Below are 27,817 nucleotides of genomic sequence, written 5' to 3'. Positions count from 1 at the left end.
GATGCTTAAAATCTAAACCCCTGCTGTTGCTGTTGTGTACCAATTATTTATAATTTAAAGCACCTCTAGTTTAACAGAAATAACCCATTCTGTTTGGTGAGGCACAAATTAGAAACTTTAGCCAGCACTGTTATTTTTACTTAAGCCTTTGAGAGAAGGCATTGATATTTTCATTGTTAATTATAGAAGTTAAAACTAGAATTTATTCTGCTTTATATGATCTTCACCCACTTCCTCCCTCAAAAAAGAGGTTACAGAAGGTGGTTTTCCTTCATTTAAAACTTTTGGGGCCGGGTGTGGTGGCTCTACCTGTAATCCCAGCACTTTGTGCAGATCACCTGAGGTCAGGAGTTTGAGACCAGCCTGCCCAACATGGTGAAACCCTGTCTCTCCTAAAAATACAAAAATTAGCTGGGCATGGTGGTACACGTCTGTAGTCCCAGCTACTTGGGAGGCTGAGGCAGGAGAATTCGCTTGAACCCAGGAGGTGGAGGTTGTAGTGAGCCAAGATTGCACCACTGTAGTCCAGCCTGGATGACAGAGTGAGACTCTGTCTCAAAAAATAAAAAATAAATGAATAAGTAAGCTTTCAGAGAGAGCTAGGTCATAGCAGCATTAACCTGTCAGTTCCTTCAAAAGACAGTTTAGGATGTAACAGGTAGTAATTAGTGGAGTGATAATCAGTCTGAACTTCATAAAAGAGAACTTTTAAATACAATATTTCTGTGTAGAGAAGGTCCTATAAACTTGCATCATCTCAGTCGATACATGGCCTTAAAAATTATGTTGTAATTTTTACAAATAAATTGTACTAATGTTTCTATACTAGTTGAATAGTTGGTTCTATTCCACTGTTTTTAAGTTTGAAAATAATTATGGATAGAAAAGATAAACTTACTTGTCTCAGATGACTTTAGTTTGAAGAAGTAATATGTTGGAATTTATTTCTCCAGAAGTATAAACCGTGGGCGACACCACAGCGAAAGATCACAGAGGACTCAAGGCCCGTCACTACCAGCAACTCCAGTCTTTGTACCTGTTCCACCACCTCCTTTGTATCCGCCTCCTCCCCATACACTTCCTCTCCCTCCGGGTGTTCCTCCTCCACAGTTTTCTCCTCAATTTCCTCCTGGCCAGCCACCACCCGCTGGGTATAGTGTCCCTCCTCCAGGGTTTCCTCCAGCTCCTACCAATTTATCAACACCTTGGGTATCATCAGGAGTGCAGACAGCTCATTCAAATACCATCCCAACAACACAAGCACCACCTTTGTCCAGGGAAGAATTCTATAGAGAGCAGCGACGACTAAAAGAAGAGTATGTATTCTAATTTGAAATTATTATACACTTTTTTCATTTTCTGATAACATTAAATAGGTGTCTGGAAACGTTTTCCAGTGTTTCCAGTTAGTATGAGAAATTCACCTAAAATTTAAACCAAAGCCATACAAGCAACTTCTCAGGGATTCCTAGTTTATAGTTTTAAAGTGGAAAACTAATGGCAATTTCATTCATTTCATTCATGATCTAATTACATTTGTCTTGTTAGTTTTCTTAAATGGTTTTTGTTAACTTTCACTCTTTAACTTTATTTTACTAGGGAAAAGAAAAAGTCCAAGCTAGATGAGTTTACAAATGATTTTGCTAAGGAATTGATGGAATACAAAAAGATTCAAAAGGAGCGTAGGCGCTCATTTTCCAGGTTAGTGTTTTGCAAGCCTTCACAACAGAATTACAAACGGGACTTTGAATATCCAGGGATTAGCTATGGATATAAAGAACATTGCACTTAGGAATTTTTCTGATTCGGTCTAGGTGTATAGAAGTGAAGATGTAGCTTATTTCCCAATATCTGTTCATTGAAATAATGTCTCAGTGTAAATTCTATTGTGTAGAACTAACAGTTGTGGGGATTAAATTGCCCTTGTCCCTTGAGGTTATTTGTAGTATCAAATAATTGGGAAATGTTTTTGGAAGGAAAGAAATAGGGGAATAGCCAAAAAACAGTTCTCAGGACCCTTTTACCATAAGGCTACAGCTTCTTGCTGGAACATTAACCTGTGTAATTATGAAGTAGTAGTAGAATACAAATTGCATTATTGATAGAAAAAGTGAATTATAAAAATTCCCTGGAAGTTTGTTTAAAAGACTTTATTTTTTAGCCTTACACTTGGAATGTGGTTTCTTTTAAAACTAGGCTGTTAGCCAGTATAGGACAAAAAACAGACTCCTACTTCAATATTCAGATAGGAAGTGAAATTTAAAATTAATTGACATTTTGTTTAATGTTAGTTAGCTCATATAACTCACGGTACATTAATGCACTTCACTCTAATTGTTAAGACTTCACTTTTGTTTTGTAACAAGTGATTGCTCTGATTTGTGTACTTTATTCCATTCCAGTAGAGGTCACTGTGCCTCTTTAATCATCTAAGATGAAATTTGGTATAAAGACAGATGAAACCGTGAGGAAAGAATGCTAGAATCTGAGAGTCTGTGTTTTATTTTGTGTGTATTTCTCAACTATCAACTATTGTTTTGTTTTGTTTTTAGGTCTAAATCTCCCTATAGTGGTTCTTCGTATTCAAGAAGTTCATATACTTACTCTAAATCAAGATCTGGTTCAACACGTTCACGCTCTTATTCTCGATCATTCAGCCGCTCACATTCTCGTTCCTATTCACGGTCACCTCCATACCCCAGAAGAGGCAGAGGCAAGAGCCGCAATTACCGTTCACGGTCTAGATCTCATGGATATCATCGATCTAGGTCAAGGTCACCCCCTTATAGACGCTATCATTCACGATCAAGATCTCCTCAAGCGTTTAGGGGACAGTCTCCTAATAAACGTAATGTACCTCAAGGGGAAACAGAACGTGAATATTTTAATAGATACAGAGAAGTTCCACCACCATATGACATGAAAGCATATTATGGGAGAAGTGTTGACTTTAGAGACCCATTTGAAAAAGAACGCTACCGAGAATGGGAGAGAAAATATAGAGAGTGGTATGAAAAATATTATAAAGGTTATGCTGCTGGAGCACAGCCTAGACCCTCAGCAAATAGAGAGAACTTTTCTCCAGAAAGATTTTTACCACTTAACATCAGGAATTCTCCCTTCACAAGAGGCCGCAGAGAAGACTTTGTTGGTGGGCAAAGTCATAGAAGTCGAAACATAGGTAGCAACTATCCAGAAAAGCTTTCAGCAAGAGATGGTCACAATCAGAAGGATAATACAAAGTCAAAAGAGAAGGAGAGTGAAAACGCTGCAGGAGATGGTAAAGGAAATAAGCATAAGAAACACAGAAAAAGAAGAAAAGGTGAGGAAAGTGAGGGTTTTCTGAACCCAGAGTTATTAGAGACTTCTAGGAAATCAAGAGAATCTACAGGTGTTGAAGAAAATAAAACAGACTCATTGTTTGTTCTCCCAAGTAGAGATGATGCCACACCTGTTAGAGATGAACCAATGGATGCAGAATCAATCACTTTTAAATCAGTGTCTGAAAAAGACAAGAGAGAAAGGGATAAACCAAAAGCAAAGGGTGATAAAACCAAACGGAAGAATGATGGATCTGCTGTGTCAAAAAAAGAAAATATTATAAAACCTGCTAAAGGACCCCAAGAAAAAGTAGATGGAGAACGTGAGAAATCTCCTCGATCTGAACCTCCACTTAAAAAAGCCAAAGAGGAGACTCCAAAGACTGACAATGCTAAATCATCATCTTCCTCTCAGAAGGATGAAAAAATCACTGGAACCCCCAGAAAAGCTCACTCTAAATCAGCAAAAGAACACCAAGAAACAAAACCAGTCAAAGAGGAAAAAGTGAAGAAGGACTATTCCAAAGATGTCAAATCAGAAAAGCTAACAACTAAGGAAGAAAAGGCCAAGAAGCCTAATGAGAAAAACAAACCACTTGATAATAAGGGAGAAAAAAGAAAAAGAAAAACTGAAGAAAAAGGTGTAGATAAAGATTTTGAGTCTTCTTCAATGAAAATCTCGAAACTAGAAGTGACTGAAATAGTGAAACCATCACCAAAGCGCAAAATGGAACCTGATACTGAAAAAATGGATAGGACCCCTGAAAAGGACAAAATTTCTTCAGCGCCAGCCAAAAAAATCAAGCTCAACAGAGAAACTGGGAAGAAAATTGGAAGTACAGAAAATATATCAAACACAAAAGAACCCTCTGAAAAATTGGAGTCAACATCTAGCAAAGTTAAACAAGAAAAAGTCAAAGGAAAGGTCAGACGAAAAGTGACTGGGACTGAAGGATCTAGCTCAACTCTGGTGGATTATACCAGGTAGCTGAGTGTAGGGGGTGGGTGTGGAAGTTTGTTGGGAGAAGGATTTTCTTCAGTTTTATCCATGCTTGTGCTTTTTATATTAATTATGAATGCTGATCTAGGGAAGTAGGCTGGTTTTATGTAGTCTTTTGTTGTCTTTGAAGAAGGGAATTGCCAAAGACAAGGTTGTAAGTAGATTTTGGGGGTGAGCCACATTTGTGTTTATACAATCATAATCTTAAATTGTGTGTCTTCCTCAGGGCAGAATAAGTTTTTTGTTTTTTTTTTTTTAAATGTTAGAAGGACATTTGTGTTTAAGTTAGCATTTTTATGTTTATCAGTGTTTTACAATTAATAGTAAATTCTTCATTAATTAAAAATATTTTGTTATTCTTTTTAGTACGAGCTCAACTGGAGGCAGTCCTGTGCGGAAATCTGAAGAAAAAACAGATACAAAGCGAACTGTGATTAAAACGATGGAAGAATATAATAATGACAATACGGCGCCAGCTGAAGATGTTATCATTATGATTCAGGTTCCTCAATCCAAATGGGATAAAGATGACTTTGAATCTGAAGAAGAAGATGTTAAATCCACACAGCCTATATCAAGTGTAGGAAAACCTGCTAGTGTTATAAAAAATGTTAGTACAAAGCCATCAAATATAGTCAAGTATCCTGAGAAAGAAAGTGAGCCATCAGAGAAAATTCAGAAATTCACCAAGGACGTGAGCCATGAAATCATACAACACGAGGTTAAAAGTTCAAAAAACTCTGCATCTAGTGAAAAAGGGAAAACCAAAGATCGAGATTATTCAGTGTTGGAAAAGGAAAACCCTGAAAAGAAGAAGAACAGCACTCAGCCAGAGAAAGAGAGTAATTTGGACCATCTGAATGAACAAGGAAATTTTAAAAGTCTGTCTCAATCTTCCAAAGAGGCTAGAACGTCAGATAAACATGATTCCACTCGTACTTCCTCAAATAAAGACTTCACTCCCAATAGAGACAAAAAAACTGACTATGACACCAGAGAGTATTCAAGTTCCAAACGTAGAGATGAAAAGAATGAATTAACAAGAAGAAAAGACTCTCCTTCTCGGAATAAAGATTCTGCATCTGGACAGAAAAATAAGCCAAGGGAAGAGAGAGATTTGCCTAAAAAAGGAACAGGAGATTCCAAAAAAAGTAATTCTAGTCCCTCAAGAGACAGAAAACCTCATGATCACAAAGCCACTTACGATACTAAACGCCCAAATGAAGAGACAAAATCTGTAGATAAAAATCCTTGTAAGGATCGTGAGAAGCATGTATTAGAAGCAAGGAACAATAAAGAGTCAAGTGGCAATAAACTAATTTATATACTTAACCCACCAGAGACACAGGTTGAAAAAGAGCAAATTACTGGGCAAATTGACAAGAATACTGTCAAGCCTAAACCCCAGTTAAGTCATTCCTCTAGACTTTCCTCTGACTTAACTAGAGAAACTGATGAAGCTGCTTTTGAACCAGACTATAATGAAAGTGACAGTGAAAGTAATGTTTCTGTAAAAGAAGAGGAAACTTCAGGAAACATTTCTAAGGACCTGAAAGATAAAATAGTGGAGAAAGCGAAAGAGAGCCTGGACACAGCAGCAGTCATCCAGGTGGGCATAAGCAGGAACCAGAGCCACAGCAGCCCCAGCGTCAGCCCCAGCAGAAGCCACAGTCCTTCTGGAAGCCAGACCCGAAGCCACAGTAGCAGTGCCAGCTCAGCAGAAAGTCAGGACAGCAAGAAGAAGAAGAAAAAGAAGGAAAAGAAAAAACACAAGAAACATAAAAAGCATAAGAAGCATAAGAAACATGCAGGCACTGAAGTGGAATTGGAAAAAAGCCAAAAACACAAACACAAGAAAAAGAAGTCAAAGAAGAACAAAGATAAAGAGAAGGAGAAGGAGAAAGATGACCAAAAAGTGAAATCTGTCACTGTGTAAAAAGACAGATTTTTAAAATTGACTTAATTACTAAGTCATCTGTATTAAATTTTGTTATAATGTAAAGAGATTCAAGCGTTGTAAATAATGACATGGAAGACCCTGTGCTGCACTTAAAATATTGCTGCTTGATTATTTGATTTTTACATCAGAGCTTTATAACACGAACTTTTGTACAGAATTGTGAGTTGTGACCATGTAACATGAGAGGTTTTGCTAGGGCCTATTATTTTTAACCACCATTAATTAGTTGGGGTGGAGTTTACTGTAATGTGAAATTTTCACATTTGAATTTTTTTAATTGCCTGGCAAAAGCTGATATAAGTTCTAAAATATCAGCAGAATGATTTGCTGAATTCATTACAACCCTGTTATGTCACTTTTTGATTACAATAAAAGTTTTCAGTAAACTTTTCAAATGTTGAGTATTTGCATTATTTACAGAAAGTAGTGCCATATCTGTATACTTAACCCACCAGACGCAGGTTGTATGTGTGTCTCCATTTCCCTATTTTAAAATTCTTAGTTTTTAATACAAGCTGAACTGAATATACAGAATTCTAAATTAAACACTGAAGATACATTTCATAGGTGGGCGGGTGGTAGAGGCCAGAAATGAATCAGGATTAACTGGAGATGTGGTTAAATAAATCTAGGAGAGTCTTGAATTACATAGAAATTCGAAGTTCGAACTTTCAAAATGGTTTGGATTTGAATATTAGAGATGCAGAATTGTGACTCGTTTATGGCCACGTATTTTTCTGGAAACCCTGATAAATATTAAATTCCTTGATAAAGCAGAATGCAGCTAAACCAGTGAGTGCTTGTGGCCTACCCAATATGCCCAGTTGACAAGCAAGTGGTAATTACTTATGATGAGTTTCCTTTATTGTTGTGGTTCAGGAAGTGTACCTGGGGACAGTGAAAAGATACTGAAAGGATGTGGGGAATGAGGGAGAGTAGGAATGGCACTTTAGAAACATAGTGGTATAAGTAGGGATTGAGATAATCTTTTTTTTTTTTTTCTTATTTGAGACAGAGTCTCACTCTTAACCAGGCAGGAGTGCAGTGGCACGATCTCGGCTCACTGCAACCTCTGCCTCCTGGGTTCAAGTGGATTCTCCTGCCTCAGCCTCCCGAATAGCTGGGGTTACAGGCGCCGGCCACCATGCCCAGCTAGTTTTTGTATTTTCAGAGACAGGGTTTCACCATGTTGGCCAGGCTCATCTTGAACTCCTGACCTCAGGTGATCCGCCTGCCTCGGCCTCCCAAAGTGCTGGCATTACAGGCGTGAGTCACCGCGCCGGCCAGTCATCGATTTTAAGTGGTATACAGACATAACTTTTTTTAAATGTGTTTTTTAAGTGCAATACTTAAAAATGTTAAGTGATTTTAAAATTTTAGAATGTTGTATTTCTATAGGTGACAGGCAAGTACTGTAAAGATCATGAAAGCTGTTCAGAACTGAATTAGGGAAATGCTGCCTCTGAATCAAATTAACTTTCTTCTAAAGGGCCCTCCTTTTGTTGTGATGCTTAGATTACATTTGTTTATTCCCAGACACCCCTGTTGCCCGGGATGGGATGTTTGGCCTAACCATTCCAACTCTACCCCATCCCACACACAACACACACTGCTATTTCGACTTTAAAATAATCCAGCTAGATTTACTGTTAATTCTTGCTAATCTGGACCAAAAATCTGGATGAGATCTCTCACGTTCATAGGATCTGGCACCCAGAACTGACTTTTTTTATCATACATTCCATCATCTGAGGTCGGTTTTGTTACCTAAGCTCATTGTTCCTTACACTAAACTGACCTTTTCTTTAACTGCAGTCCCACTCCTATGACAATTTTCTAGTTACTCAGCACCTGTGGCATTTCCACTCTTGGAGGAACACTGGAGTTAAGCTCTAATGTTTCATCCACGACTTGGTCTTCCAGCTCCATCCTTTGTTGGTCTTATTTGGGGCTGAAGTTTCAACTCATCCCCCAGTCTCTCTTTCTACTCTTTCCCTTCCCTAGTATCCTATGCCCTGTTGTTTCAGCCACATGCTAACATCCCCATAACCTGCTATTCCTTACCCATCTTGCTGCACCCAAACAGCTAAGCTTCAAACCTGGTTTAAGATGCTGAACACTGCTTAACAAAACTAGTCTTTGAAGACAATTTAAGAAGTAACTTATTTGCAAGGCACTGTGCCAGGTGCTTGGACTTCAATTAATCCTTAAAAATTCCAGTGGCTCTTGATGTCTTGTTAAGCAGGAAAGTCCACTGCCAGTGAAGGCTCAGTCCAGCCTTGGATATTCAAGCCAGCTCCTAACTAATCCAACTTGCCCCTACCATGTGGAAAGTAAGCCAGCAAGTAAGACTCCACCTCCTGCGGATCCCCAAAAAACCATGTCATGTCTCCCTATCTTTTGCACTCAGCTGTTTCATCTGGCTGGAATTTCCTTCCTCCTTTGCCTGCTTCATAATTTCCTACTCATTGTTGAAGAGTTAGGTTGCTCTTGCCAGGCGCGGTGGCTCACGCCAGCACTTTGGGAGGCCGAGGCAGGCAGATGACGAGGTCAGGAGATCGAGACCATCCTGGCTAACACGAAGAAACCCCGTCTCTATTAAAAATACAAAAATTAGCCGGGCGTGGTGGTGGGCGCCTGTAGTCCCAGCCACTCGGGAGGCTGAGGCAGGAGAATGGCGTGAACCCGGGAGGCGGAGCTTGCAGTGAGCCGAGATCGCGCCACTGCACTCCAGCCTGGGTGACAGAGCGAAACTCTGTCTCAAAAAAAAAAAAAAAAAAAAGTTGCTGTTTTGGAATTATTCCCTCACACTGCCCGCCCGCCCCCATACACGCCTGAGGTGCGGTAGCATCCCTGGATATGCTGTAGTAACACCTTCCAAATTGTTTTCTGTGCGCTGTGTTTGGTTATCTCACTCACTGGACTGAGCATGACTTCCACAAAAAGTCTAGTTTATATTCCGGAAGTGAAACCATGCCTTGCACATAGTAATAAATGTTCGAAATAATGAAATTACCTTGTTTTAAACTTTGAGATTATGTTTTGCCAAGCGAGTTAATTCTTACCCACACACTGGCCTAAAGAAATATGTGTAGAAGCTAGTAATAAGAGCAGACTTCACAGACAATCGGTGACGTGTCCGTTTCTTGAGGGATTAATTTTTGGCCTACTGCAGGTTTGAAAAGTAGTATCCTTCAAGGACCTAGGTGTTTCTATGTGCCAAGAATACTCCAGAGTGTTAAAATCAGGAGCTTAAAAATCACTCCTTTGCTAGTGTCAGCATGGCAAATGAAGAGAGCAAATCCCGCTCTAAAATATTTAAGCCAGGATTTCAAAGGGGCAAAAAGCTACTTAATAAACTTAATAGTTTATTCATCCCAGTCTGTGCAAGTGTCTCCGTGTACTTGTCCACCTGCCCTGCCTTTCAGCGCCTTTAATGAATGCTGTTCTTACTGTATAAAGCTAGACAGAACAAAACCTCTGATTTGAAACGTGTCCTTTCTGAGAGTTTTTATACCACTGCTCATTTACTTTAGCTTCAGCAGGTGTCTTGTTTTTAACTAGAAAAAAGCCTCCTATATAGAGTATGTATATATATACGTATAGATATGCGTGTATATATAAAATATAGAGAGCGAGTGTGTACCCTGCATTTTCTTTATATCATAAACACATCCTTTGACATTAAATTTTTCCACAAACATTTTTAATTTTGAGAATTGGAATGGCCAGGAAAGAATAGACTTAAGGTCACCTACTTAAATCCTTGAGAAAGTGTACCATGGAGCTGCTGTATGTGAATAACTTCAGCATACAGATCTGAAAGAAATAGGGTTAATAGGAATATTCAAAGACTTCAGGCAAATTCTTTCAGTTTGGATCTAAAGTATAAACAGCTTATCAAGGCTCCTCTTTGATAAAAGCCTTTGAGATTATTTTTGGGATCATGTTAAAAGGACTTTTTAAAAATAACTATTGCTAATTCCTTTATGCACTTTACCTTTTATTAAATTAATGAAGGGTGAACAGTGATCTCATATTAAAGCCAACACCAGCATGAATCTTGCTTTTCCACTTTGCTTGAAATGTGGCTCTTTTGTAATTTACTATGAAGTTGGTTTGGCCAGTGTGAATGTTTTCAATTTAGGTTTCTATTTTAAAGTCTTTTTTGGTAAGATTTTCATATAAGAATGGACAAACATTTAGAATTTAAAATCTTCTTTGGTAGAAATAACTGGAACCTTAATTTTTTGGGGGGTTTGGGGGGTTTGTTTTTGTTTTTGTTTAGAAACAGAGTCTCTCTCTCTCTGTTGCCCAGGCTGGAGTGCAGTGGCACAATCATAGCTCACTGCTTCCCCAGCCTCCTGGACCCAAGCAATCTTCTCACCTCAGCATTATGAGTAGCTGAAAGTACAGGTGTGTGCCACCACACCTGGCTAATTTTTAAAAAAAGAAAAAAAAATTTTTTTTTTTGTAGAGATAGGTCTTGCTGTGTTGCCCAGACTGGTCTCAAACTCTTGGCCTCAAGAAATCCTCCTGCCTGGGCCTCCCAAAGTGCTGGGGTTACAGGGATAAGCCACCGCACCTGACCCATTAACAAAATTTTGATAATTGTTAAAATATGTTTTTACCTAGCTTAATGATATATAAAGCTGGTAGACTGATTCTTTTTGTATCCTAAAAACTAAAACCAATAAAAACAAATATGAAAAATGAAGCCAGGGAAAACTGTATTAGTGCTAGAAACTCAGGAAAAGACAGAAGGGGCAGACATAGCTAAAAATATGGCATTTCTGCCATAGCACCACATCTTAAAAGTTTTTTGTTGTTAATGGAGAGAAGGTGAAATAAAGACAACTGACAGTTCTCTCCTTGAGAAGGCAGATGGCCTCTTGGGAAGCTTGAATATAAGATCTTGGGTATTAGGAACACACCATCATCTGAAGAAACAGGGATGGGCCATGGAGCAAATGAAGATAATTTCCTTTGAAGTCACTTTGAATATGATGAAAATTGCACAAAGGAAACCTGAAGCGTAGGCTACCATGTTGATGGGGATGGAAGAAGATTCTGTCCAGAGACAGATTTGTTATAGCTGGTCTTGTTGCCAGGAAGGAGGCCGGACCACGCAGCCCTCATTCCCCTGGCTATTATGGGGGCTGACGGGGGAAAATATGCAATTTTCAAAGCATTATGGCACTGGTGCCAGAAGAGGCAGACAAGTCAGTGGAATTGAATACAACATGATAAATTGGCCTAAATATAATACACAACAGTTTCAGCATAAGTAAATGTGAAAAAGGATAGATTTTTTTTATTAATTTTTTTGCACACAAAACAATAAACATTTTCTAAAAATACAAACAAAAAGATGCGTATCAGACATATTAGGAAGGTTGCACATGGGAAGATGGGGAATAGAAATGGGGAGTGGGAATTAAAGAAAATAAATGAGAGAGGGACTTTGTATGGATCAATGATAATAACTCAATCCTCTATTTGACAAGGAGAAGGAAGAGGAAGAAAAAGAAAGTGGGATAAAGGATCAGAAAGGGAGGAAAATAGAAAAAATTAGAGTATGACTCCAGGGTAGACCTGTTTTGTTGTCGCTGGGTTGGTTGGTTGGTTTGTCTGTTGTATTTTTCATATGTTTCGCCATGTCGGCCAGGCTGGTCTTGAACTCCTAGCCTGAAGTGATCAACCCGCCTCGGCCTCCCAGATTGCTGGGACTACAGGTGTGAGCCACCACGTCCAGCCCCCACATTGCTTCTGGCCTCCGTGGTAGACCTCCCAGATGGGGCGGTCGGGCAGACGCACTCCTCACTTCCCAGACGATGGGTGGCCGGGCAGAGGCGCTCCTCACTTCTTCCCAGACGGGGCGGCCGGGCAGAGGCGCTCCTCACTTCTTCCCAGATGGGGCGGCCGGGCAGAGGCGCTCCTCACTTCCCAGACGATGGGCGGCCGGGCAGAGGCGCTCCTCACTTCCCAGACGATGGGCGGCCGGGCAGAGGCGCTCCTCACTTCCCAGACGGGGTGGCTGGGCAGAGGTGCTCCTCACTTCCCGGACACCTGTTTTAATTACTATAGCTTTGTAGTACATTTTCATGAATGCTAAGGCTAAGGCTTGTGCTTACCATTACTCTTAGTTTTTCAAATAATTCAAAAAATTAAGATGAACAGTAAATTGGTTTTCAGAAGTATATTGATTGATATTGAGAGGTGACAGCGTGCTGGCAGCCCTCGCTCTCTCTTGGCGCCCCCTCAGCCTCAGTGCCCACTCTGGCCATGCTTGAGGAGCCCTTCGGCCCACTGCTGCACTATGGGAGCCCCTCTCTGGGCTGGCCAAGGTCGGAACCGGCTCCCTCTGTTTGCAGGGAGGTGTGGAGGAAGAGGCTTGTGGAGTGCTATGAGGCCTATCGTGAAAAAAGGAATATCTTCAAATAAAAACTACACAGAAGCATTCTGTGAAACTTCTTTCTGATCTGTGCATTTAAATAACAGAGTTGAACCTTACCTTGGATTGAGGAGTTTTGAAACACTCTTTCTGTATAAACTGCAAGTGGAAATTTGGAGCGCTTAGAGGTAAACTTAAAGTAAAGGGGTGGAAAAAGATAGTATATGCAAACGGACCACAAAAGTATGCATGAGTAGCTATTACTATATCAGACAAAACAGACCTTAAAGAAACAACAGTTAAAAAGGACAAAGAGGAAAATTATATGATGATAAAATGTCTAGTCCAATGAATGTACAAAACAAATATTTACAGAACATTTTACCAAACAACTGTAGAATATACGTTCTGTTCATCAGAACATAGAACATTCTCCAAGACAGACCATATGTTAGGCCACAAAACAAGTCTCAATAAATTAAAGAAAGTTTAAATTATTTCAAGTACTCTCTCAGACCACAGAGGAATAAAATTGGAAATCAACTCTAAAAGAAACCCTCATAACCATGAAAATACATAAAAATCCACATCTTCCATAATAGAAATCTTTAAAACAAATAAAAATTAAGCTGACACAGATTTAAAATAAAAGAAAAAATCTTTTTTTTAACAAACCTATTCTTAGCGTCTGGTTATGTGTCTTTATAGCAGCATGATTTATAATCCTTTGGGTATATACCCAGTAATGGGATGGCTGGGTCAAATGGTATTTCTAGTTCTAGATCCCTGAGGAATCGCCACACTGACTTCCACAATGGACGGGGCGGCCGGGCAGAGGCGCTCCTCACTTCTTCCCAGACGGGGTGGCCGGGCAGAGGCGCTCCTCACTTCCCAGACGATGGGTGGCCGGGCAGAGGCGCTCTTCACTTCCCAGACGATGGGTGGCCGGGCAGAGGCGCTCCTCACTTCCCAGACGGGGCGGCCGGGCAGAGGCGCTCCTCACTTCCCAGACGGGGCGGCCGGGCAGAGGCGCTCCTCACTTCCCAGACGGGGCGGCCGGGCAGAGGCGCTCCTCACTTCCCAGACGGGGCGGCCGGGCAGAGGCGCTCCTCACTTCCCAGACGATGGGTGGCCCGGCAGAGGCTCTCCTCACTTCCCAGACGATGGGTGGCCGGGCAGAGGCGCTCCTCACTTCCCAGACGGGGCGGCCGGGCTGAGACGCTCCCCACCTCCCAGACGGGGCGGCGGCCGGGCAGGGGCTGCAATCCCAGCAGCCTGGGAGGCCAAGGCAGGCGGCAGGGAGGCGGAGGCTGCAGCAAGCCAAGACCACGCCACCGCACTCCAGCCCGGGCAACATCGAGCACCGAATGAGCGAGCCTCCGTCTGCAGTCCCAGCACCTCGGGAGGCGGAGGCGGGCAGAGCACTGGAGGTCAGGAGCTGGAGACCAGCCTGGCCGAAATGGCGAAACCGCGCCTCCAGCCAAAGGAGAAAAACCAGGGAGGGGTGGTGGCGCGCGGCGGCAATCCCAGGCAGCCCGCAGACCAGGGTAGGAGAATCACGGGAGCCGGACGCAGGGAGTCCGCAGCGAGCCCAGTTTACTGCAGCCTGGGCCACAGAGGGAAGGAAGGAAGGGAGAAAAGAAAGAAAGAAAAGAAAGAAGAAAGAAAAGAAAGAAAGAAGGCAGGCAGGCAGGCGGGCAGGCGGGCAGGCGGGCGGGCAGGCGGGCGGGCAGGCGGGCGAGCGGGCGGGCGGGCGGCTTTTCTTTTATGTCTGATTTAGAACAATTTTTTTTAAGATAGCAGGAGATGATTAAGGAGAAATTTTATCAGGGAAATCTGAACACTGACTGAATCTTTGATTATTTTGAAATGTCCAGAGCCCGAGGATTGTGGTTCATGCCTGCAATCCCAGCACTTTGGGAAGCCGAGGCAGACGGATCACTAGAGGCCAGAAGTTTGAAACCAGCCTGGCCAAAATGGTGAAACGTCATCTTACAAAAATACAAAAATTAGCCAGGAGTGATGGTGGGTGCCTATAATCCCAGCTACTTGGGAGGCTGAGGAAGGAGAATGGCTTGAACCCGGGAGGTAGAGGTTGCAGTGAGCCAAGACTGCACCACTGCACTCTAGCCTGGACGACAGAGCAAGACTCCATCTCAAAAATAATTAAAAGAAAAAGAAACGTCTAGAATTTGCTTCAAAACACACTAGGGAATGGGTGGGTACAAAGAGAGGTACAGATGAAACAAGATAAAAAAAATCAGCTATGAGCTGGTAATTATTAAAGATGAGTGAAGAATACATAGGATTTATCTTACTATTCCCCTCTTTCATGTTTCGAGATTTTCCATAATAAAGAGTTAAAATTTTTTTTTTTAGTAACTGTGGACAATTCTCCACATCCTTACAGATGTCCCTTCCATTTCCCATTGGCCTGGCCCTCTTAGGTGACCTACCTGGCCCCTGAAGGTACAAAAACCCGTGATCCCTTTGAGACACCACCCACAGCTGTTTCTCTGGCCCCTGCGATTGGTCAGCTTTTCCTGAAGCCTCCAGTGGGATCTTTCTTCTACCTCTCACACCCCAGTCTCCATGGTCAATTTCCACCCCTTTCCAGGCTTTAGACCTGCTGCTGATTTCTTACTGAAGCCTGGATCCTGCTGGAAGTCAGTTCTGAGGCAACTCAGGCCACACCCTCCCCAAGCCCAAGCTCCACGGAACCTAAAGTCCACTCTGTCTTGTTCCTGGCACATCAGCGTGACAGGAGGGACCGAGTCTGTCTTGCACCTGGGCTGCTAGCTACACCCAAGGAAAGAAAACTTACCGAGTGCATCATCGTCATCAGTGGTGTCACTCGCCAGCCGGAAAAGCGTGGGCCGCAGCTTTTCACATCTCTTATACACGACCTGAAAGAGCAGAGCTTGGTTCATGACACGCCCAGGCACCCCATAACGCCCCCCTCCAGGGCCCCAGGAGCCTCCGATCAGGCAGACGGCAGAGTCTGGGGCTTCAGAAGGCCTCCCATTGGTCCTGACTTAGAGACTGCAGTTTTGAAGTAACATGGCAGAGTTTCAGAAAAAGATTACAGGCTACAAATGTATGATTTTTGAAAATAAAAGAATCTGGCCGGGTGCGGTGGCTCACTCCTGTAATCCCAGCACTTTGGGAGGCTGAGGCGGGTGGATCACGAGGTCAAGAGATCGAGACCATCCTGGCCAACGTGGCGAAACCCCGTCTCTACTAAAAACGCAAAAAATTAGCTGGGCGTGGTAGCAGGCGCCTATAGTCCCAGCTACTCAGGAGGCTGAGGCAGGAGAATGGCGGGAACCCAGGAGGCAGAGCTTGCAGTGAGCCGAGATTGTGCCACTGCACTCCAGCCTGGGTGACAGAGCGAGACTCCGTCTCAAAAAAAAAGAAAAAAGAAAATAAAAGAATCTGACCGGGCAGGGTGGCTCACGTCTGTAATCCCAGCACTTTAGGAGACCAAGATGGGCAGATCACCTGAGGTCAGGAGTTCAAGACCAGCCTGGCCAACATGGTGAAACCCTGTCTCCACTAAAAATACAAAAGTTAGCGGGTGCCTGTAATCCCAGCCACTCGGGAGGCTTTCTCTTAGGAATTTGGAAAGACAGTAGTTCATTTCTACTAATCTTGTGAAGTGGAAGGACAGGTAAATAAGGAAGTTATGTGGAGGCTGGCTCTCCTCCTGTGCAGAGAAACATAAAAAAAAAAAAAAACTGGAATGCAGAGGGAGATGGCTGAAACAGACCTGCAGAAGGAGGTGGAGAACAGAGCTCCAAGGGAGACCAACAGCATGGCTGCCTCGAACCTGGCACAGGCAGGCTGTGGTTTCTTTTTGATTGTTTTTTCAGTTTTTTTTTGTTTTTTTTTTTTTTTGAGACGGAGTCTCGCTCTGTCGCCCAGGCTGGAGTGCAGTGGCGCAATCTCGGCTCACTGCAAGCTCCGCCTCCCGGGTTCACGCCATTCTCCTGCCTCAGCCTCTCCGAGTAGCTGGGACTACAGGCGCCCGCCACCATGCCCGGCTAATTTTTTTTGTTGTTTTGTATTTTTTAGTAGAGACGGGGTTTCACCGTGGTCTCGATCTCCTGACTTCATGATCTGCCCGCCTCGGCCTCCCAAAGTGCTGGGATTACAAGCGTGAGCCACCGCGCCCGGCCTGTTTTTTCGGTTTTTTTGAAACAGAGTTTCGCTGTTGCTGCCCAGGCTGGAGAGCAATGGTGTGATCTCAGCTCACCGCAACCTCCACCTCCTGGGTTCAAATGATTCCCCCTGCCTCAGCCTCCTGAGTAGCTGGGATTACAGGCATGCGCCACCATGCCCGGCTGATACTGTATTTTTAGTAGAGACGGGGTTTCTCCATGTTGGTCAGGCTGGTCTTGAACTCCTGAACTCAGGTCATCCGCCTGTCTCGGCCTCCCAAAGTGCTGGGATTACAGGCATGAGCTACTGCTCCCAGCTGGGCTGTGGTTTCTTAGATGTGATGGGATTACAGGCATGAGCCACCATGCCTGGCCTTTTTTTTTTAATGTCTTGCTGGTGCTTTTGTTGTCACCTCTCCGTCTGCAGTCCCAGCACCTCGGGAGGCTGAGGCGGGCAGAGCAGTCGGGGTCAGGAGCTGGAGACCAGCCTGGCCAACTTGGCGAAACCACGCCTCCAGCCAAAGGAGAAAAAGCAGGCAGCGGTGGTGGCGCGCGCCGGCAATCCCAGGCAGCCCGCATGCCAGGGCAGGAGAATCACGGGAGCCGGAGGCAGGGAGTCTGCAGCGAGCCGACTAGATTCCAGCCTGGGCCACAGAGAGGAGAAAAGAAAAAGAAAAGAAAAGAGGGCAGGGCAGGGCAGGGCAGGGCGAAGGAAGGAAGGAAGGAAGGAAGGAAGGAAGGAAGGAAGGAAGGAAGGAAGGAAGGAAGGAAGGAAGGAAGGAAGGAAGGAGGGATTTTTCAATAAGTTTTGAGTGAACTGGTTAACCACTTGGAGAAAAAAAAATCACATCTTAAAATTCTAGACTAAATATTGTTTATCCAAAATTTTATATATTTAGGATTCAAAATATTCTTTTGTACAAATTTTGGTACCAAAATAAAATGTTGATAATTATGTGTTTTGACCTATCAAATTCCTGGATTATATTCTTCCCATCTTCTAGGATGACCATTTTTTAATAGGCTAGGAATTTATTATTTCAACTGGCCAGTCAACTGGAAGCCCAGGAGCTTCCCCGATATTTTTGATGATGGTTATATGAGATCTGGTTTATCCTGGTTTGCTCCTTTTTAATTTTCTGATGTCTCTTCCTCGTGCTGATTTTTCTCTTCAGAGCTTCTCATTATGGTAGAGTCTCAATCTTTATACATTTTGTGACATTTCTGCATATTTTCTGAGAACACATCACATCCTCTCATCTTCCTGTGCACACCATCGTCCCTTCTTTTCTGTTCTACATCATAGTTTCTTCACCTCTGAAATTGAAATTAGCCATTATTTTTCTGAACCAAGGATGAATTATGCCATTAGAGGGCAGAAGAAGCTGCTTGTTCTTTAAACTAGCAACTCTTTCCCCCTCTGCAATTTTTTAAAATTACAATCTCAACTATTACCAAATAAACAGCTGAAAAATTTAAATGCCACTAGCAGCCGGGTGCGGTGGCTCATGCCTGTAATCCCAGCACTTTGAGAGGCTGAGGCCAGCGGATCACTTGAGGCCAGGAGTTCAAGACCAGCCTGGCAAACATGGTGAAACCCCATCTCTACTAAAAATACAAAAAAAAAAAAAAAAAAAAATTAGCTGGGCATGGTGGTGCACACCTGTAATCTCAGCTACTAGGGAGGCTGAGAATCGCTCCAACCCTGGAGGTGGAGATTGTGGTGAGCCACTGCACTCCAGCTTGGGTGACACAGTGAGACCCTGTCAAAAAAAAAAAAAAAAAAAAGCCACTAGCAATAAAACAGAAATGCCAACAAAACAAAGTTCTGGTGCCTTCAGGCATTTAGAGTTACCTTTAAGTCCAAAACCAATGTGATTCTCCATCTTCCCCCTCCCCCCACCGATATTGACATTTCTACCAGGATATGTCTGTGGTAGTTAGCATTTTCATTAAATTTGCCCAGATCATAATACATTCTCAATTTTGCAGGCTTTAAGAATTTTTTAATTTTTCTAACAAAGTTGTACATTGTTTAAAAAGTCATAAAGTTCTTCAAGACTTACAACAGGCCGGGAGTGATGGCTCACGCCTGTAATCCCAGCACTCTGGAAGACCGAGGTGGGCAGATCATCTGAGGTCAGAAGTTCAAGACCAGCCTGGCCATGGTGAAACCCCGTCTCTACTAAAAATACAAAAAATTAGCCAGGCATGGTGGTGCACGCCTGTAATCCCAGCTACTCGGGAGGCTGAGGCAGGAGAATCACCTGAACCCAGGAGGCGGAGGTTGCAGTGAGCCAAGATCACGCCATTGCGCTCCAGACTGAGCAACAAGAGCGAAACTCCGTCTCAAAAAAAAAAAAAAAAAAAAAAAAAAAAAAAAAAAAAAAAACTTACAACAAAAACTTCATTCTCCTGCTCTAATTAATTATACCCTGACTAATTCTTTAGACGCCATTTCAACTCTGCTAGTTCTTTCTTTAAAAAAGAAAAGAAAGGCCGGGTGCGGTGGCTCACGCTTGTAATCCCAGCACTCTGGGAGGCCGAGGCAGGCGGATCACGAGGTCAGGAGATCGAGACCACAGTGAAACTCCGTCTCTACTAAAAAAAAAAATACAAAAAATTAGCTGGGCATGGTGGCGGGTGCCTGTAGTCCCAGCTACTCGGAGAGGCTGAGGCAGGGGAATGGCGTGAACCCAGGAGGCGGAGCTTGCAGTGAGCCGAGATTGCACCACTGCACTCCTGCACTCCAGCCTGGGCGACAGAGCGAGACTCCATCTCAAAAAAAAAAAAAAAAAAACCTACTTTAAAGTTCACATGGAACCAAAAAAGAGCCTGCATCGCCAAGTCAGTCCTAAGCCAAAAGAACAAAGCTGGAGGCATCACACTACCTGACTTCAAACTATACTACAAGGCTACAGTAACCAAAACAGCATGGTACTGGTACCACAACAGAGACATAGATCAATGGAACAGAACAGAGCCCTCAGAAATGATGCCGCTTATCTACAACTATCTGATCTTTGACAAACCTGACAGAAACAAGAAATGGGGAAAGGATTCCCTATTTAATAAATGGTGCTGGGAAAACTGGCTAGCCATATGTAGAAAGCTGAAACTGGATCCCTTCCTTACACCTTATACAAAAATTAATTCAAGATGGATTAAAGACTTAAATGTTAGACCTAAAACCATAAAAATCCTAGAAGAAAACCTAGGCAATACCATTCAGGACATAGGTGTGGGCAAGGACTTCATGTCTAAAACACCAAAAGCAATGGCAACAAAAGCCAAAATTGACAAATGGGATCTCATTAAACTAAAGAGCTTCTGCACAGCAAAAGAAACTACCATCAGAGTGAACAGGCAACCTACAGAATAGGAGAAAATTTTTGCAACCTACTCATCTGACAAAGGGCTAACATCCAAAATCTACAATGAACTCAAACAAATTTACAAGAAAAAAACAACCCCATCAAAAAGTGGGCGAAGGACATGAGCAGACACTTCTCAAAAGGAGACATTTATGCAGCCAAAAAACACATGAAAAAATGCTCATCATCACTGGCCATCAGAGAAATGCAAATCAAAACCACAGTGAGGTACCATCTCACACCAGTTAGAATGGCCATCATCAAAAACTCAGGAAACAACAGGTGCTGGAGAGGATGTGGAGAAATAGGAGCACTTTTACACTGTTGGTGGGACTGTAAACTAGTTCAACCATTGTGGAAGTCAGTGTGGCGATTCCTCAGGGATCTAGAACTAGAAATACCATTTGACTCAGCCATCCCGTTACTGGGTATATACCCAAAGGACTATAAATCATGCTGCTATAAAGACACATGCACACGTATGTTTATTGTGGCACTATTCACAATAGCAAAGACTTGGAACCAACCCAAATGTCCAACAACGATAGACTGGATTAAGAAAATGTGGCGCTGGGCACGGTGGCTCACGCTTGTAATCCCAGCACTTTGGGAGGCCGAGGCGGGCGGATCGCGAGGTCAGGAGATCGAGACCATGGTGAAACCCTGTCTCTACTGAAAATACAAAAAAATTAGCCGGGCGTGGTGGCAGGCGCCTGTAGTCCCAGCTACTCAGAGAGGCTGAGGCAGGAGAATGGCGTGAACCCGGGAGGCGGAGCTTGCAGTGAGCCGAGATTGCGCCACTGCACTCCAGCCTGGGTGACAGAACGAGACTCCGTCTCAAAAAAAAAAAAAAAAGAAAATGTGGCACATATACACCATGGAATACTATGCAGCCATAAAAAATGATGAGTTCATGTCCTCTGTATGGACATGGATGAAACTGGAAAACATCATTCTCAGTAAACTATCGCAAGGACAAAAAACCAAATACCACATGTTCTCACTCATAGGTGGGAATTGAACAATGAGAACTCATGGACACAGGAAGGGGAACATCACACTCCGGGGACTGTTGTGGGGTAGGGGGAGGGGGGAGGGACAGCATTAGGAGATATACCTAATGCTAAATGACGAGTTAATGGGTGCAGCAAAACAACATGGCACATGGATACATATGTAACAAACCTGCACATTGTGCACATGTACCCTAAAACCTAAAGTATAATAAAAAATAAATAAAAAATAAAAAACAAAAAAATAAAAAATAAATAAAAATTGAATTGCATGAAAATAAAAAAAAGAAAAGAAAGAAGAATATTATATGTAAATAACACACTCCTCCTATTACTTGATTTTTCAGTCTCACGTATGAGCTACAATTGACTTTAGCAACACCCACACACATACACCTCTACCCTCTCCCATCCTCTCAATAAAAGTTTTACCATTTGGATTAAATAAAAATGGTGGTATACATTATTATATATCTATATAAACAGTTTCACATTGAGTCACTTGGTATAGTAGGATTGCTTTCATGTAAAATGTTGTTTTTCCTGGAATTAGTATCAACTCCCGTTTCAAAAGTTTTTGATTTTCTGTGGATCACTGGAAACAAACCTCCTCCCAGGATATTCAAATAAGTGTTCATCAGTTTTACCCTTTTTCTTGGGATATCCCCCCCAGAACCTTCTTTCTACCTAGCTAATAAAAATTGGGGCCAGGCCCAGTGGCTCATGCCTATAATCCCAGTACTTTGGAAGGCCGAGGTGGGCGGATCAATTGAGGTCAGGAGTTCGAGACCAGCCTGGCCAACATGGTGGAACCCCATCTCTACCAACAATACAAAAATTAGCTGGACGTGGTAGCATGCACCTTGTAATCCCAGCTACTCAGGAGGCTGAGGCTGGAGAATTGCTTGAACCTGCGAGATGGAGGTTGCAATGAGCAGAGATCACACCACTGTACTCCAGCCTGGGTGACAAGAATGAGAGAATCCATCTCAAAAAAAAAAAAAAAAAAATGGCCGCACGGTGGCTCATGCCTACAACCCCAGCACTTTGAGAGGCCAACACAGGTGGATCAGTTGAGGTCAGATTGAGACTATCCTGGCCAACATGGTAAAACCCTGTCTTTACTAAAAATACAAAAGTTCGCTGGGCGTGGTGGTGCACGCCTGTAGTCCCAGCTACTCGGGAGGCTAAGGCAGGAGAATCGCTTGAACCCGGGAGGCAGGTGTTGCGGTGAGCCGAGATTGTGCCACTGCACTCCAGCCTGGCAACAGAGTGAGACTTTGTCTCGACAACAACAAAGATTTGTTGCCCTCTAGATGTGCCCCAAAACTGCCTGCTCCTGGGGCTTCCCCTTGCCCTCTCTTCTGCATTGGATCTTTGCCTTACGTCCTGTGTCTTTCTCTTTCTGATTTGCTTCCTCATTTGAGGTGGAGGACATGTGTTCTAGTAAGTTACTGTGGAAGGGTACCTGGGAGGTAAAATTTTTCAGAGCTTAAAATGTCACATATGTTCTTACTCTACCCAGATACTTGATTTATGGTTTGGTTGGGCATAGAATTCTGCATTGGAAATCATTTGCATTCATACCTGGAGGCATTTCTCTATCATAATCCTGCTTCTGGCATTGCTGACCAGGCGTTCAAGCCATTCTGACTCCTAATCCATTTATATGCAATTTTTGCAATATTTTCCCCTCCCAGGATTCTTTGGTAACTTCCTTTTAACCTAGGTACATTTAGAAAATCCAATGTTGTGATGATGACATTGTGACTCTTTTAAAATTTACTTTGCCAAGTCCTCTATGAGTCCTTTCTTTCATGTCTTTCATGAAATCATGTCTTTTATGATTTTCTTGGAAACATTCTTTTATTACTTGTGGGATAATACTCTCCATTCCATTTTTTTCTGCTTTCTTTTTTTGGGACTCATTATTTTGATATTAGATTTTCTGGACTGATCCTCTACTATTTTCCATTCTTGTGTTTTGTTTTGTTTTGTTTTGTTTGACCAGGTTGGAGTGCAGTCATAGCTCACTGCAGCCTTGACCTCCTGGGCTCAAGTGACCTTCCTGCCTCAGCCTCCTGAATAGCTAGGACTAAAGGCACACGCCACCACACCCGGCTAATTTTTTATTTTTTGTAGAAGTAGGGTCTCTCTATGTTGCCCAGGCTGGTCTCGAACTCCTGGGCTCAAGTGATCCACCTGCTTCGGCCTTCCAAAGTGCTGGGATTACAGGCGTGAACCACTGCGCCCAGCCTCCATTCATATTTTTTGTTGTGACGTTTCCTCAACACTTCAGTTCTTTACTTCTGCTGGCGTATTTACAGTTTCTTTTTTTCTTTTTCTTTTCTTTCTTTCTTTCTTTCTTTTTTTTTTTTTTTTTTTTTTTTGAGATGGATTTTACTCTGTCTCCAAGGCTGGAGTGCAATGGTACAATCTTGGTTCACTGCAACTTCTACCTCCCGGGTTCAAGCGATTCTCCTGCCTCAGACTCCTGAGTAGCTGGGATTACAGGTGCCTGCCACTGCACCAAGCTAATTTTTGTATTTTTTAGTAAAGACAGGGTTTCACCATGTTGGCCAGGCTGGTCTCGAGCTCCTGACCTCAGGTGATCCACTCGCCTCGGCCTCCCAAAATGCTGGGATTACAGGTGTGAGCCACCATGCCTGGCCCATATTTACAATTTCTCAGGGTTCTATTTTTTTATTTTCTGATTGTTCCCCTTTTCATGACATTCTATTCTTTTTCATGGCTATAATAGGACTTGTAAAGATATTCGTTTTGTTGAGGTTTTCTTCTGCTCTTCATGTTAGAAATTTGTGAGATATGTCAAGAGAGTTCTATTGTAGAGTGATCTGAGTGTACCACTTCACTGAGGATCTTCCTGGCATTTTTTCTTGGGCTTAGTTTCTCCCACAGGGGAATCCTCCACTCTTCAGGATGGGGATGAAAAACTATAGTATAATTACAAATCTAGCTACCAGGAATTTTTTGGAGCCAAGTAAGCTTCCATTCAGTATATATAGACAGACTCCATCCTGCTCTTTCCAGCACAGCACTCCTATCCACTTGATGTCCTCAAGTCCAGAGTCCTTCTGTTCTTTGGTACCCAAAAGGGCTGCATATTTTGGACTACTTAGAGGGCTTTAAGACATACTGTATACCTCACCCGGAGTTTTTACTTTAATACATCTGGTGGGGTGGTCTGAACATCAGTCTTTTAAAATCTCTCCAGGTGACTCCAATGTGCAGCCAAGGTTGAGAACCACTGCTCTAGTTGAACCTCTCCAGAGAGTAAGCCTCTAATCTTCTGCCAAGGTGAGCTGCTTTGTGTTAACCCTTTGGCCCTATCTGCATTCTTGCTTTCAGAGTTCTTTTTTTATTATTTTTTATTTTTTGAGACGGAGTTTTGCTCTTGTCCCCCAGGCTGGAATGCAATGGCGCGATCTCGGTTCACTGCAACCTACGCCTCCTGGGTTCAAGCGATTCTCCCGCCTCAGCCTCCTGAATAGCTGGGATTACAGGTGTGTGCCACCACGCCCCACTAACTTTTTTTTTTTTTTTTTTTGAGACGGAATCTCACTCTGTCACCCAGGCTGGAGTGCAATGGCACAATCTCGGCTCACTGCAACCTCCACCTCCCAGGTTCAAGCGATTCTTGTGCCTCAGCCTCCCGAGTGGCTGGAATTAGAGGCGTGCGGCACCACACCTGGCTAATTTTTTATTTTTAATAGAGACAGAGTTTCACCATCTTGGCCAGGTTGGTATTGAACTCCTGACCTCATGATCCATCTGCCTTGGCCTCCCAAAGTGCTGGGAATACAGGCTTGAGCCACTGCTCCCAGCCTAGAGTTCTCTCTTGCCTGCATATTCTGATTCATTTTAGGCTTTTAGTTTATGAGTCATCTGGTTTTTAGGCTTCTGATTCAGACCTCTGGTTTTCTGATCAGCTTACCCCTTGTTCACATGAATTTCACCTTTCAAAAATGTGTTGCGATTATTTCCTCTTCTGCTCTCCTAGTTTGTGCTTTGTTTGACCCTTTATTATCTCTACAGTGCACTCTGGAGAGGGAAAAATATTCGGTCCACCATGCTTAGCTGGAATTTCTCAGTCCTACTCCCTGTCATTAACAGCAGTGTTAAAATATCAGCAGGGGGCTTGCCAAGCCAGATTTAGCAAAAATTGAACCTGTAGAATGTCAAAGATTTCCCCTAGACTCTGTAAATTTCTAGGCTGCTTATGTTTTCAAGGCCATTCTAGATTTGTTATTTCTGGCTCCTTGATCAACCATGTCAACTTAAGTTCTTTCTATAGACTAAGAAACTTGTCTTTCATTATTTCTTTTTCTTCTCCACCACCACCACCACCATTTTTTTTCTTTCTTTTAGTGACTCTGATTGTTTGTAGCGTGTAGCTAAGGGATTTGTCTTCCATATACCTTTTTCTGCCTCTCTTTTTTTGTTTTGTTTTTGTTTTTGTTTTGAGATTGGGTCTTGCTGCGACACCCAGGCTGGAGTGCAGTGGCATGATCATACCTCACTGCAGCCTCGACCTCCTGGGCTCAGGTGATCCCCACAACCCTGCCTCAGCCTCCCGAGTTACTGGCACCACAGGAACGTGCCACCCCACCTAGCTAATTTTTTAATTGTTTTGTAGAAATGGGGATCTCCCTTATATTGCTCAGACTGATCTCAAACTCCTGGCTCAACCAATCCTCCCACCTCAGCCTCCCAAAGTGCTGGGATTACAGGCTTGAGCCACTGCGCCCAGCCCTTGGCAAACTTTTAAATCATTTTTTAAGGTTTCTTTCTGTCGGATAAATCATAGTTTATTTTCCCTAATTAAATGATCTTCATATACAGTCTGCCATTCAGTTTCTCCTTTGTGACTTTTTATTTCAAAACCACCTCTCTCATCTCCATTCCGTCTTCCTTTGCTGCTCCTTTTCTAGGACAGCTCGATCAAGTTACATAGATGTAGAATCCACTTCAGTCTTGCTGAGAACATAAAATAGACGTTGGCTCTAATTTTTTGTTATTGTTTCTGAGGAATAGATTTCTGAAGGAGAAAGCAACTCTGAGGCCCCACATACTTGTCATTTAAGTTTTTGGTTTCTGTGTGTGTGTGTGTGAGTGTGTGTGTGTGTGTGTGTGTGTGTGTGTGTTTTTCTAAAGACGAGGTCCTATAATCCCAGCACTTTGGGAGGCCAAGGCAGGCAGATTACTTGAGGTCAGGAGTTTGAGACCAGCCTGGCCAACATAGTGAAACCCCATCTCTACTGAAAAAAAAAAAAATTAGCCAAGCGTGGTGGTACATGCTTGTAATCCCAGCTACTCAGGAGGCTGAGGTAGGAGAATTGTGTGAACCTAGGAGGCGGAGGCTGCAGTGAGCTGAGATCGTGCCACTACACTCCACCCTGGGGCACAGAGTGAGACTCTGTCTCAAAAAAAAAAGAAAAGAAAAAATAGTCGTAATAAAATTAAAAATAAAAATTAACAAAAATTAGCCAGGTGAAGTGGCACACACCTGTAATCCTAGCTATTCGGGAGGCTGAGGCAGGAGAATCGTTTGAACCTGGGAGGCAGAGGTTGCAGTGAGCCGAGATCACACCATTGCACTCCACCCTGGGTGACAGAGCAACACTCTGTCTCAAAAAAAAATAAATAAATAAAGATGAGGTCTTGGTATGTTGCCCAGGCTGGTCTTTAACTCCTGGCCTCAAGTAATCCTCCCGCCTTGGCCTCCCAAAGTGCTGGGATTACAAGCATGAGCCATGTCACCCAGCCTAGTTTTAAAATTACAGCCCTTTTCTCATAGAACCATTTATTATCCATACAGAGGGAGAGCTATTTGACTTTTTATTCTTTTTTATTTTATTTTATTATTGTTAATTTTTTGAGACAGGGTCTTACTCTGTCATCTAGGCTGGAGTGCAGTGGCGGGATCTTAGCTCACTGCAACCTCCACCTCCCAGGTCAAGCGATCCTTCTACCTCAGCCTCCCGGGTAGCTGGGACCACAGGCACACGCCACCATGCCCAGATAATTTTTGTATGTTTTATAGAGATGAGATTTTGCCATGTGGCCCAGGCTGGTCTCAAACTCCTGACCTCAGGTGATCCACCCGCCTCAGCCTCCCAAAGTGCTGGGATTATAGGCGTGAGCCACAGCAGCCATTTGACTTTTCTTTTTAATGAAAAAATTTCTGATCACTTCACGGCATCTTCATGGCATCTTGTTCTTTTCCTTTTTGCTTTTATTCTTTATTTAAAGCAACATCTATTTTTGTTCTTCTGATTTCAAAAGTAACACACATTTGTTTTGGACAATTTGGGAATCACAGAAAAGCACAAAGAAGAAAATTAAAATTAATTTCACAACCCAATGATATTTTACTTCCAGTTTTTCTAGGTATTTATATGTAATTATCCTGATTCTTTTAACAATTTTAATCACTACTATTTTTATTTTTATTTTACGAATGTATAAGACATTCACATGGTTCAAAAATTGTGTATGTGACAAGAGAAAAAGAAAAGGAAAAATATGTATGTATATATAAAGAAGTCTTTCAACACCTGTTTGTACAGCTTCCA

General features: G+C 42.8%; 1 protein-coding gene across 4 annotated transcripts in view; it reads left to right on the top strand.

Moving 5' to 3' along the window:
* The window catches only part of RBBP6 (RB binding protein 6, ubiquitin ligase), a 33,164-nt gene extending 26,489 nt beyond the window's left edge, over positions 1 to 6,675 (top strand). For 2 of the 4 annotated variants that reach the window (XM_055299149.2, XM_055299147.2), the window contains 4 exons: positions 954 to 1,316; positions 1,600 to 1,701; positions 2,553 to 4,304; positions 4,687 to 6,675. In XM_055299149.2, the coding sequence (XP_055155124.1) occupies positions 954 to 1,316; positions 1,600 to 1,701; positions 2,553 to 4,304; positions 4,687 to 6,256 (3,787 nt within the window). In that variant the 3' untranslated portion in view covers positions 6,257 to 6,675. The remainder of the gene's footprint in view (positions 1 to 953; positions 1,317 to 1,599; positions 1,702 to 2,552; positions 4,305 to 4,686) is intronic. The other 2 variants (XM_055299151.2, XM_055299148.2) reach the window with 1 other exon arrangement.
* The last annotated feature ends 21,142 nt before the right edge of the window (positions 6,676 to 27,817 follow it).

This window comes from Symphalangus syndactylus, chromosome 11 (assembly GCF_028878055.3).
Source record: "Symphalangus syndactylus isolate Jambi chromosome 11, NHGRI_mSymSyn1-v2.1_pri, whole genome shotgun sequence".
NCBI classification, from domain to species: Eukaryota; Metazoa; Chordata; class Mammalia; order Primates; family Hylobatidae; genus Symphalangus; species Symphalangus syndactylus.
Note: the sequence above shows the minus strand (reverse complement) of the source record. Positions and strands in the feature narration are given on the sequence as shown.